Raw genomic sequence first — 13,026 nt, 5'->3', positions numbered from 1 at the left:
GAAGTACACTGACAAACCCATTTCAATGTTCCTCAATGCTTCTATATGAGAAAATTGTACTGAAATTGAGATGGAGTTGACCCCAACTCCGCTCACCTGCTTCAGCATCTCCCCGTCGACTGTGGCAGACAGACAGGCCTGGACACAGCCCTCCACTGAGCGGTCCACCAGCTTCCCTGCCTCAATCAGCTGCTCCTGGCACACTGGGGAGCTGATGGTGGGACTCACCACCTGCAGGGAGAGATGGAGAAAGTGAGCATGTGAGAGAGGGAGAGGAAGAGCGAGATCAGCTGCTCCTGGAACACCAGAGCACTGAAAGTGAGAGTCACCACCTGGAGAGGAAGGGATGATGGAGAAAAATGAGTGAATGTGTTGAAAGAGAAACAAAAAGAGGAAAAAAGATGAAGCAAACAAATCATGTCAGATCAAAAACACTTCCGTTGAACATCTACGTGTATATTATTGAAGTTAGCGTATTTACTTTACCTGGGGTTATTGAAGAGGAAGAAACATAGCTACTGTTGACTTATCCACCGTAGCACTGCCACAAACCTTTTACCTTCTCACATTCTCATCATGATGAAATGTCAGTGGGAGTGTGTGAAAGGTCTACAGGGTTGTACCTTGGCACAAGCGACCAGCTGGGAGGTGGAGAGGGCACACTGCGTGGCAGCAGCGATGACTCTGTTCTGTAGGACCGTGTCGTCTGCCACCTGGGCCACGTTCTTAGCCTTCAGCACCATCATGGCTGCCGCGTTGGCCACAGCCTTGGCCAGGTTCATCAGCACCTCCTGAAATTGTCATCACCATTATTCATGTCCATCCTGCTGAATAAATTCTAATAAGCAAAGGTTACGCTTGAAATTCAGATTGGGTGCAACTGCAGAAAAACCCTTCTAAATGTGCTGAGTCTGAATCGCATGTGGAAGGTTGTAATGAGAAAAAGTGAAAATAGACAGACTCTTACCTGGAACCTCTCGTCTGACTCGTTCTCTCCCATCTGAAGCAGCAGGTCCCCACTGGCCTGGCCTACACTGCCTGCTGCACTCAGCACTGTCTGACGGGGCTGAGGGAACAGGAAGTCAGAGTACAGCTATGGCACAAGGGTTAGCCCACGTGGGGTCTATGGTAGGTAGACCTAAATTACAGCTGTCTCAGCATCTATGCTTAGCCCCAGAAGGTCGACACACCAGATTAGCTTAGATGAGCTACTGTATTTCTGAATCCACATCAGGGTATTTTCATATTGTCAAGACAGAATCTCCCAAAAACATTATTATCCCAACTGGCCTTGAAGAGAACATTGTGAGCGTAGTGAACTGGGCCTGCAGGTGCAGGTCTATGTGAAATCCATTATTCAACATGGCAGTGATGAATCATACACAACAGAATTATCCTCACCAGGCTTTGTTTTGTTCAACGTCAACAAAACACACTGTAGCAAAGGAAGGGTGAATAGTTCAAATGGCCATATTTTGTTATGGTTCTGCCTGGCTGTTGGTCTCTGGCCGCCTGTCTCTGTTCAGACATGAGGGCAGGAATACAATAGACAGCCAACACATGACACCCACACACTCCCTAAAAATGGGGAATATTAATCAAATTAAGCCTTGTAACTGGGAGGAGTGCCACCATATGAATACAGTAGGAGCTCAGTTGGTATTATTGAGGCCAGTGGTGCATTAGTGATAAGTACAGTATAAACACTTCCAATCAGAGGTCAAACCTAACAGCCTTCTGTTACCCTCAGGCAATACAACTGGGAAAAGATCAACTGTGATGTTTGTTCTGTTAATAAAGAGACTATAAAATGCCTTATATCAGGGACAATGGAACTTAATGAGAGGTCCAAGTAAGTCTATAACATTGAATCATGTGTAGAAGCTAGCTCATGTGCTCTTCAGATACCACAGGTGTTGGGTTAAAGCATTGTTGGTATAGAACTCTGGCTACGGAAAGCCGCAGTAGGCCAATCTGCAGGCTTTTGTTTCAAGTGTGCTTGAAACAAAAGCCCGTAAACACTCTAGGCTCTCCTGGACCAGAGTTGAGGCAAGTTATCTGCCTCCACCAGCCCTGTCTCACCTCTCCGGAGGCAGGCTCCACAGCCTTGAGCAGGTCAGAGACGGCCCCAGCAAGGTTCCTAGCGGCACCCATAAGGTCATTGCTCCCGCCCGTGTCATCCTCTATAAGAGCAGCCAGTAGCTTCACACCCTTAGACATCTCTGTCAGGTTGGAGGAGATGGTGGTGATGGCACAGCCCACTGCAGTGTAGTCTGTGTCTGTCGGGTCACCTATAAGAGGGAGGGAGGAAGGAGGGGAGGGGAAGAGAGAGAGAGCAGAGAGAGAGAGGGAATAGAGTATAGTAAGCGAAAGTGAAAAAGAGTGGGGATGGAAAGAGGCAGAGAGGATAGAGAAGGAGAATGATAAAGCGAGACAGCGATAGAGAGATAAAGAGAGCCAAGTTAACCATCTCAAGCCCTTCTGGCCTGTCCTCTGGGTGCAGTACAGTGAGCCAGTATGTGTCACAATAAACATGTACCCATGTTACACTCAGCCAGTCAATTCAGCATGTCACATTAGATTATTCTGTTTAGACATGAGACTGCTGGTGGAAATGACCAGCCGTTTAGATTAAAGGGGAAAAGGGTCAGGGACTGTATTAAGCATCTCAGAGCGCTGGTCCAGGATCAGGACCCCCGGGCCATGTCATCTTATTCACTATACGATGGCCTTAAAGGCCAAACTGATCCTATATCAGCACTCTTCTCTGATTGCTACTGGACAACAGAGCAGGGAAGTCCCCTTATATTGAAACAGATGGTTGAAGCACTGACTGTCCCTTGGCTGGGTTCAGCATGGCACCAAACCAATGATATGAAGAATACTGCCAGCTCGCTTGGCCCACTAGTACACATTATAATGGATAACAGTTCACCATTACTGTAGATTTACATGTAATGAAAACTAGATCGTTAACTTGAAAAATGTTAAGTGTGAATCATTTAAAACTGCAAGACGTAAAAATGAAGAAAAAAAACTGCTTGTAAAAATGTAAGCTCAAAACCTTTTTACTGTCACTTCAACAGCACTGGAATATTCAGATCTTCCATTGAACAGCATGTCATTTCCTGAGTCATCCCAAAGCCACGTACCAGCGGTGAGGTTGACCACAGAAGCTGTTCCTGCGGTGATGGCGTCCACCTGGGAGTGGATCTCATGTTTGGACTCATCCACCTTGTTCTGGATCCACACCTTGGATGCCTGGAGGAGAGAGATGGTACTGGTTCAGCAGAATTATTACATGAAGGTGGTACTTGGCAGATAAAAGTTGAATTGCAGAACGTACAAGTAAATAAGAACAATTAAACATCAGAAAGTCAGGATGGGAGTTGAAGGATGAATGGTGACCTAGGAGCTGAAGCAGGGAGAATGGCATTGAGGAAAGAGCACTAGGGTGAGCACTAGAGTGAGCATAGACAAAGTTTCATTTATTTTAAGGAGTGTTATGTACATACATTAAACATGCCATTAAGCATTAAAAACAAACGTCAGAAAATTACAATATAAAATGTACAAATTTGAATCAGAAGTTTTAAGAGTATTAACAACTTAATTATAATTAATAGGGCATGAAATTAGCTGAGTACTGAGTGTGCTTGTCCGTGTCTGACGGCCAGTATGCTGTTGTATGTCCCTCTCACCATGTCCTGTCCCAGTGGAGACAAGTGTGTGTGTGTGTGTGTGTGTGTGTGTCTCCACACCATGTCCTGTCCCAGAGGAGGCAGGTTGTCCACCTCTCCCAGATCAGCCTGTGCCTGCTGTACTGCCTGCATACTGGTGTTGATGGTCCCCATCAGGGCCTGCTGGGCCGAGCTCTGGAGAGAATAAACACACAGACATGATCAATATCTACTAAACACGTATAGAGATATGAGATGGAGAGAGAGATACATAAAAAAAGAGGATGTGCGAGAGAGAGAGAGAGAGGGAGAGAAAGGTGGAGAGAGAAACAAAAGAGGGGGAGAAAGAGAAAGTGTGTGTGTGTGAGAGAACATGTAACATTGCATTCCTGCTCTCACCAGTGGTGGCATGTGTCCTCGGTGCATCTGTCCCATGATGACCTGTTGCTGTGCAGAAGGCATGGTGCCCATGCTGAGAGACTCTGTTCCTATAGAGCCGGACCTGATCACCCCTGGTAGAGCCACAGAGCCATGCTCCACACGACCCACACGGTTAAACTGCTGCTGCAGGATCGTCGACCTGGAAACAGACAGACAAATTTGGTCTGTGCATGATATTCGAAAAAAAACGCATCTGTGATACTTAATGTTCATCACGTAATTATCGATAGCATTTCAGGTGACAACGTCACCTTTCCCATCCACAGGTGGACCAACTATGGAAGGATGGTGGTGTCTGTTTGCCAGACTCCGGTGTGTGTGTGTGTGTGTGTGTGTGTGTGTGTGTGTGTGTGTGTGTGTGTATTGCTAACAGGAACCACGGCCGACATCAAACCTTCATTGTGTTCTTCCAGGAACTAGACTGTTATTCTTCAGATGAAGCCTTCCAGGTTTGGTTTCCTGTGAGTTTGCAGTATTAATGCCTGTGTTTTCCCTTAGGCCCTCTATGCTATCCTCCACACTGACTGGCCCAGATAAGGGAACAACACAAGGTCTGCGTCTCAAATGGCACCCTATTCCCTAATTAGTGTGCTACTTTTGATCAGAGCACATAGGGCTCTGGTCAAAAGAAATGCACTAAATATGGAGCCATTTGGGACACTACCAAGGCCAATATTCCCTCAGTACATGAAAGGAAATATCAATTGAGACTAGACAGGAAGACAGCTTACGTTATTTAACGACAGTTCTATGTAGATAAAGGGACTAATATGTGTGTAATTAGGGAAGTACAGATAAAAATGTTGTTTATCCGGACGGAGAGAACAGATAAAAGAGAAAGAGAAACTCCAACAGAGGAAGTTGATCCTAAGGAACAATACTATTCTCACTGAGGGGAAATGTTCATGAGTACAGGCAGGTGTACATTTTACATTTACATTTTAGTCATTTAGCAGACGCTCTTATCCAGAGCGACTTACAGTAGTGAATGCATACATTTCATTTCATGCATTTTTTTACAATTTTTGTACTGGCCCCCCATGGGAATCGGACCCACAACCCAGGCGTTGCAAACACCATGCTCTACCAACTGAGCCACAGGGAAGACCATTTATGAGATCTATACATTATAGCTGGAACATAAAATGGGACTGAGGCCATGTTGGCTTCATTAGCCACTGAATGGAAGAAAACAGACAAAAACAGGCGAGACTACCTGGACCTCTCTAAAAATAAACACTCTTTTTCATTTTGAAATGTTTTCTGTTGCATGCCCTAATGAACACAACCCTGGTCTATAGGACACTGCTATTGTGTGTTACTGAGCATTATATAACAGTTCACATACTTCTTTGGGGAGACCGATTCTTCCAGCATGGTGGATTCTTCATCTCCTTCTAAACCAAAACGGTCTTTACTTTGCTTCTACAGAGAGAAAAATTCACAAAGTGACATTTGGATCACAAAGGTGACAATGGCTATTTTATCTCTAAAAGGCAACACATATTGTGATTGCCAGGTAAGTTTAGGCATAACTATTTGGACATGCATGGGAGTATTGATGTTTTCTAGAAGCAGTGTCTCTCACTTTAAGTCGATAATCAATCATCAAGAAAGATCTACGTACGATGGGAAAGGGTTTTCCACACTCACCTTCTTGAGGATGATGTCGATGTATCCAGCGATGAGCTGAGAGATTTGTTCTCCCTCAGTGGTCTGGACTGAGTAGTAGCTCTCCTGGTACTCCCCAAAATCCTACAGCAGAGGTCCATACCAAATATAGCATTTTATACTGGACTATTACAAAATCCTACAGCAGAAGTCCATACCAAATATAGCATTTTATACTGGACTATTACAAAAGCCTACAACAGACAGACAAACAGAGGATGATACCAAATCCTATACATTCCTACCAGAGGCAAACACACTGCTCCATATCAAATCCTACAACAGTCAAACACAGGCCAGCAACGCCAAACGCTGCATCTCACACTGGAATAACACACAGAGGCTCATGACAAATGCTCCAGCTAATGGCAAACTGTATACAGCATCTCTTACTGGAATAATATTCAAAGCAAGATCCCAACCACTGCAGTGGCTTCGCTTGTCATTCGTTTACATAGAGGACTTGGCTCAGTGTGTGGGGATTAAAGTGAACCTATGGAATAAGTTTGTCATAACAGACGCCAGACATTGTGCTGCTGGAGCCTAGACATCAGACTGCTAGCAGGCTGTAGCCACTGTCAGATGAAACCAACTACAGTTATTGTCATATAAAGGCACACTTTGCATGGAAGAAACTGTGTGGGGAAAGAAGAAAATCACTTCGGACGTTAAATATCAGGAGACATTTCATAGAATATCCTTCTATATTTCTTAGTCATATTTCTGGACATCATCTTTTAGAATATGAAACTGATCTGGCCCTGCCAACAGGGGTTTGATAATGGATGAAAGGATCCCCACAAAGGAATGCACATGATTGGTTGAATAAAAGTCTATGAATATATTTCAAAGCATTCACCAAAACGTACAGCTTAACTTCAACAGCTTCCTCAGTATCAAAGTACAGAGGCTGCATGCCAAATGGCACCCTATTCCCTCCGGTCAAAAGTAGTGCACTTTAAAGGGAATATGGTGCTATTTGGGACACAAAGGGAACATTCCTCAACTGTACCAACACAGAGAGGATTAATTCAATTGAGTGTTGGTAAAGACTGCATGTCTACAAAAAGAGATCTTCTAGATTAGGCATTTCTTTAGTCACTGACTCTTTGTAAAGTCACAAAGGGCAGTCATTGGCAGGCAAGACAAAGGGGGTTTGTTCAATAAATGAAGTTGAACAATTGAATGAGTGAAGAGAAGAGTCTTCACACTAATTGTTTATGAGAAGTGAAACATTGAGATGAACATTTCATTTACTGAGAGTCTATGTGTAATCTACCTAAGAAACAGAGCACCAAGGATATACATGTTAGAGAGCAGATAATGGATTGGTGTTTGCGTATAAAATATACAAGCGGTCTCTGTGGACACCGTCAGTCTTCTAGTGGACTATAGGAAGTGGAGGCAGCAGCACTGAGGAAGGGAGTCTTACCAGACGCACACACACACACATGCTGGGGTTCTCACCAGGGTGAAGCTCTTGGGCGAGGCGGCCCATCTCTTTACAGTGGTGAGGGGCCACTCCTGCACCACGTCTTTGGTCTTCTCCTCCACCCTCATCACTGACTCTTTGGTTATCCCCAACAGCCTGGGGACCAGCTTATTCTTACTCTTCATCTTCTCCTATAAAACAGTGTGACAGAACAATGGGAAATATGAAGCAACAAAACCTTATTGGGGAACAATGGGAGAATAAGCAACAACTAACACTCAGAGAACAGTGGAAAATATGCAACAAATACATACTATTCATCTTCTAATACAATTACAAACAGTCAATAGAAAACAATGGAAAATAAAAAGCATCAAAGCTTCATTAGAGAACAGAGTGAAATAAGCATCCAAAACCTCATTAAACTTCATATTCACATGAACGGTTAAGATATATTAAGGACTGTCTAATCCATCAAGAATCATGGACTGCCTTTCACTCACACTTTCCTAAAATAGAAATGGCGTCCTTCTCCCTCTATCTCATGTGGCTTTTCTGACTGATCAGAGGAAGAGAGGAGAGTTGATTGGGAGTGACACAGGGACAGAGGTGAGGAGTGTTTAAGAGTTGCTCAACACTGCCTTGCTGGTGGAGTGGGTCTCTATGGGCTCTGGAGGGGTGAGGGCCACAGGGCTGGGGTTAACAGGGGAACTGGTGGGGTGAGGGGCAGGGGGGGACCAGGGGAGGTGGAGGGGTGAGGGGCAGGGGGGGGACCAGGGGAGGTGGAGGGGTGACGGGCAGGGGGGGACCAGGGGAGGTGGAGGGGTAGGGGGGGACCAGGGGAGGTGGAGGGGTGAGGGGCAGGGGGGGGACCAGGGGAGGTGGAGGGGTGAGGGGCAGGGGGGGACCAGGGGAGGTGGAGGGGTGAGGGGCAGGGGGGGACCAGGGGAGGTGGAGGGGTGAGGAGCAGGGGGGGACCAGGGGAGGTGGAGGGGTGAGGGGCAGGGGGAACCAGGGGAGGGGGGACCAGGGGAGGTGGAGGGGTGAGGGGCAGGGGGGAGACCAGGGGAGGTGGAGACCAGGGGAGCTGGGGACCAGGGGAGCTGGAGGGGTGAGGGGCAGGGGGGGACCAGGGGAGGTGGAGGGGTGAGGGGCAGGGGGGACCAGGGGAGGTGGAGGGGTGAGGGGCAGGGGGGGACCAGGGGAGGTGGAGGGGTGAGGGGCAGGGGGGGACTAGGGGAGGTGGAGGGGTGAGGGGCAGGGGGAGACCAGGGGAGGGGGGACCAGGGAGGTGGAGGGGTGAGGGGCAGGGGGGAGACCAGGGGAGCTGGAGACCAGGGGAGCTGGAGACCAGGGGAGCTGGAGACCAGGGGAGCTGGAGGGGTGAGGGGCAGGGGGGGGACCAGGGGAGGTGGAGGGGTGAGGGGCAGGGGGGACCAGGGGAGGTGGAGGGGTGAGGGGCAGGGGGGACCAGGGGAGGTGGAGGGGTGAGGGGCAGGGGGGGACCAGGGGAGGTGGAGGGGTGAGGGGCAGGGGGGGACCAGGGGAGGTGGAGGGGTGAGGGGCAGGGGGGACCAGGGGAGGTGGAGGGGTGAGGGGCAGGGGGGGACCAGGGGAGCTGGGGAGGGGGGGGACCAGGGGAGGTGGAGGGGTGAGGGGCAGGGGGGGACCAGGGGAGGTGGAGGGGTGAGGGGCAGGGGGGAGACCAGGGGAGGTGGAGGGGTGAGGGGCAGGGGGAGACCAGGGGAGGTGGAGGGGTGAGGGGCAGGGGGGACCAGGGGAGGTGGAGGGGTGAGGGGCAGGGGGGGACCAGGGGAGGTGGAGGGGTGAGGAGCAGGGGGGGACCAGGGGAGGTGGAGGGGTGAGGGGCAGGGGGAGACCAGGGGGAGGGAGGGGGACCAGGGAAGGTGGAGGGGTGAGGGGCAGGGGGAGACCAGGGGAGCTGGAGGGGTGAGGGGCAGGGGGGGACCAGGGGAGGTGGAGGGGTGAGGGGCAGGGGGGACCAGGGGAGCTGGAGGGGTGAGGGGCAGGGGGGACCAGGGGAGGTGGAGGGGTGAGGGGCAGGGGGGACCAGGGGAGCTGGAGGGGGACCAGGGGAGGTGGAGGGGTGAGGGGCAGGGGGGACCAGGGGAGGTGGAGGGGTGAGGGGCAGGGGGGAGACCAGGGGAGCTGGAGGGGTGAGGGGCAGGGGGGAGACCAGGGGAGCTGGAGGGGTGAGGGGCAGGGGGGACCAGGGGAGGTGGAGGGGTGAGGGGCAGGGGGGACCAGGGGAGCTGGAGGGGTGAGGGGCAGGGGGGGACCAGGGGAGCTGGAGGGGTGAGGGGCAGGGGGGACCAGGGGAGGTGGAGAGGTGAGGGGCAGGGGGGACCAGGGGAGGTGGAGGGGTGAGGGGCAGGAGAGGCCACTCTTCCCTCCCTGTGGGGTCTGCAGTAAAAGGACAGACCCTGCCTGGCAGAGGTGCAGCCAGAAGCCACTAGTTAAATCTCCAGATGCGCGCTCTGTCTCCCTCCCTGTCTCTGTCTCCCTCCCTGTCTCTGTCTCCCTCCCTGCTCACAAGGAAGTAATCATTACGCCACACTCCAGTGCACAGGCACACAGTTGGTTACTTTCCAGGAACACAATGAACCTGACAGAGATGATGGGAGTAAGATAGTGTTCACTGCTTTGCTACAGTTCTACCACCTTAACCAGAGCCATTTAAATCCATCAACTATAACTTTTGTCTTTATATTACCTTCTCATAAACCTCTGTGGGATGTGTTTGAAGCAAAAGGTTTATTGTTCATCACTTCTATGTATTGCTTGAACTTCTACGTCTATATCCAGATATGAAGCATTTGTAAGAAATGTATCTAACACTTTTGTTTAGCTCATATCTACATAAGATTAATGGGTGTGCCAAAAACTATGAAACGTGCAATATTTCCTCAGTCTAATTCATTCAAATCATTACCACACTGCCTTGTGTTGCTCTGCCATATCTTAACTAGGAATGTGTGACTCTGGAGTCTGAATAATGATGCGGTGAGTTTTTCTAGCCTGGTACTAGATCTTATTTGTACTGTACTAGCCAACTCCTATGGTTGTTGCTGGCAAGACTGCACAAATAGATCTGGGACCAGGCTAGGAAACGTGTAGTTTGGTAGAAGCCAGATGAGCATATTTCAGTCATCTGGTTGGTCTTAAACCTAATGCTCAGGTGGGATTGGATTCTGTCCACTCCAAAGAGAAGACATTCCTCTGATATGAAAGAGTGCAACGAGGCCTTGGTGTTGCAACACCATGAAAAGCTACTGATATTCAGCTGTAACCCACTCATTCCTGCACCTGCTAGTGCTTCACACACACAATCTTACCTTCACCAGGAAGAAAGACACTCCGTATGTCCTCAGGGACCTGGCTAGCTTCACGTACTTTACTTTAGCTTCTATCTCTGTCATCTCACCACAGTTCTTGTGGTCCTGTGAGTTTGAAAATAGAATAGAATATATTAAAGCAGTAAGGCACGATGGGGTGCTCTGCGTTGTGTCGTGCCTAAGAACAGCCCTTAGCCGTGGTATATGAGCCATATACCCAGAGGTGCCTTATTGCCATTATAAACTGGTTACAAACATAAAGAACAGTAAAAATAAATGTTTTGTCATACCTGCGGTATACGGTCTCATATACCATGGCTTTCAGCCAATCAGCATTCCAGTGCTTGAACCACCAGGGTTATACTTTTATTTAGACCATCAGCAGTTGTATGGGACTAAGAAGTTGACAGAATAGGAACCAAAAGCTATAAATAATTAATTCAGAAACAAGCAAATTAATTGAAGATAAAATGGCAATGTTTTTATTGAACCTTTATTTAACTAGGCAAGTCAGTTAAGAACAAATTCTTATTTACAATGACGGCCTAGGAACAGTGGGTTAACTTCCTTGTTCAGGGGCAGAACGACAGATTCGATCTAGCAACCTTTTGGTTACTGGCCCAACGCTCTAACCACCAGGCTACCTGCTGGCCCAACGCTCTAACCACTAGGCTACCTGCCGGTTACTGGCCCAACGCTCTAACCACTAGGCTACCTGCCGGTTACTGGCCCAACGCTCTAACCACTAGGCTACCTGCCGGTTACTGGCCCAACGCTCTAACCACTAGGCTACCTGCCGGTTACTGGCCCAACGCTCTAACCACTAGGCTACCTGCCGGTTACTGGCCCAACGCTCTAACCACTAGGCTACCTGCCGGTTACTGGCCCAACGCTCTAACCACTAGGCTACCTGCCGGTTACTGGCCCAACGCTCTAACCACTAGGCTACCTGCAGGTTAGCTTGGCCAACGTCTAACCACTAGGCTACCTGCTGGTTACTGGCCCAACGCTCTAACCACTAGGCTACCTGCTGGTTACTGGCCCAACGCTCTAACCACTAGGCTACCTGCTGGTTACTGGCCCAACGCTCTAACCACTAGGCTACCTGCTGGTTACTGGCCCAACGCTCTAACCACTAGGCTACCTGCTGGTTACTGGCCCAACGCTCTAACCACTAGGCTACCTGCTGGTTACTGGCCCAACGCTCTAACCACTAGGCTACCTGCTGGTTACTGGCCCAACGCTCTAACCACTAGGCTACCTGCTGGTTACTGGCCCAACGCTCTAACCACTAGGCTACCTGCTGGTTACTGGCCCAACGCTCTAACCACTAGGCTACCTGCCGGTTACTGGCCCAACGCTCTAACCACTAGGCTACCTGCTGGTTACTGGCCCAACGCTCTAACCACTAGGCTACCTGCTGGTTACTGGCCCAACGCTCTAACCACTAGGCTACCTGCCGGTTACTGGCCCAACGCTCTAACACCTAGGCTACCTGCTGGTTACTGGCCCAACGCTCTAACCACTAGGCTACCTGCTGGTTACTGGCCCAACGCTCTAACACCTAGGCTACCTGCTGGTTACTGGCCCAACGCTCTAACACCTAGGCTACCTGCCGCCCCAATATCTACTTCTATAAGATTCATAAACAAACTGGACCAACCTGAAAGATTTTCTTTTCATTCCCCCGCTGCTTGATATATTCTTTAGGTAGAAACTCCTTGAGGCTAAAATAGATTACAGGTAGGTACAGGTTGAGAGTTCATACATAAAACCATGAAAAGTGTGCTGGTTTAAAACAATAACAAAACCCCATTTAATATGGTGAGGATTTGTATTATGAAAACAAATCAGTACCCTGAAGTAATACATTCCTTCCAGCAATATGTCTTCATTGTATTGAAGAGCATCACCTTTATGATAAAAATCATCATCACCATGTTCATCATCATCCTTCCCCTGATTCAGAGGGCTTGGGTTAAAGGCAGAAGACACGTTTCAGTTGAATGCATTCAGCTGTACAACTGACTAGGTATCCCACTTTCCCTTCACCTTATGTAAAGTTAAAGTAGTCTTCAGAAGGAAGTGAAGCTTACTCTAGGAATCCAGGCTTGTGTTTGTGTTCTATGTGCGGTCCAAACTGGATCTGAGCCTGAATCCCTGCAAACTCACAGGCCTTGTCGAAGGACACAGGGTGAGAACCATTTAGGATGTCATCTCGTGCCTGGGAGAGAGATAAAAACACGTTTAATATAATCACCGTCATAAGAGACACGCCACTCAAAGTTCGACGAGGATGTTTTAATTCTGGAATGGTAAGACATGAAGATGAAACCCAATATATCACTAGTAATATGGAGCAGCTGACTCCATTTTCTTTACATTCTTGACTGGGAAACAATTCACTTCCTGAAATGATGGAACTGACCCCAACCATGGTGACCTA

The 13,026-nt window shown here is 48.9% G+C and overlaps 1 protein-coding gene across 3 annotated transcripts in view; it reads right to left on the bottom strand.

Moving 5' to 3' along the window:
* The window catches only part of LOC106562413 (talin-2), a 121,371-nt gene that overhangs the window by 48,675 nt on the left and 59,670 nt on the right, over nt 1-13,026 (bottom strand). For all 3 annotated transcript variants that reach the window (XM_045689321.1, XM_045689320.1, XM_045689322.1), the window contains 13 exons: nt 12,677-12,804; nt 12,244-12,307; nt 10,581-10,685; nt 7,260-7,415; nt 5,775-5,876; nt 5,470-5,546; nt 4,080-4,260; nt 3,762-3,875; nt 3,153-3,261; nt 2,083-2,291; nt 968-1,066; nt 624-791; nt 97-231 (listed from right to left, as the gene is read on the bottom strand). In XM_045689321.1, coding sequence (XP_045545277.1) covers nt 97-231; nt 624-791; nt 968-1,066; nt 2,083-2,291; nt 3,153-3,261; nt 3,762-3,875; nt 4,080-4,260; nt 5,470-5,546; nt 5,775-5,876; nt 7,260-7,415; nt 10,581-10,685; nt 12,244-12,307; nt 12,677-12,804 — 1,647 coding nt within the window. The remainder of the gene's footprint in view (nt 1-96; nt 232-623; nt 792-967; nt 1,067-2,082; nt 2,292-3,152; nt 3,262-3,761; nt 3,876-4,079; nt 4,261-5,469; nt 5,547-5,774; nt 5,877-7,259; nt 7,416-10,580; nt 10,686-12,243; nt 12,308-12,676; nt 12,805-13,026) is intronic.

This window comes from Salmo salar, chromosome ssa11, assembly GCF_905237065.1.
Source record: "Salmo salar chromosome ssa11, Ssal_v3.1, whole genome shotgun sequence".
Classification (NCBI taxonomy): domain Eukaryota; kingdom Metazoa; phylum Chordata; class Actinopteri; order Salmoniformes; family Salmonidae; genus Salmo; species Salmo salar.
The sequence above is the reverse complement of the archived record's forward strand: the minus strand, read 5'-3'. Positions and strand labels throughout refer to the sequence as shown.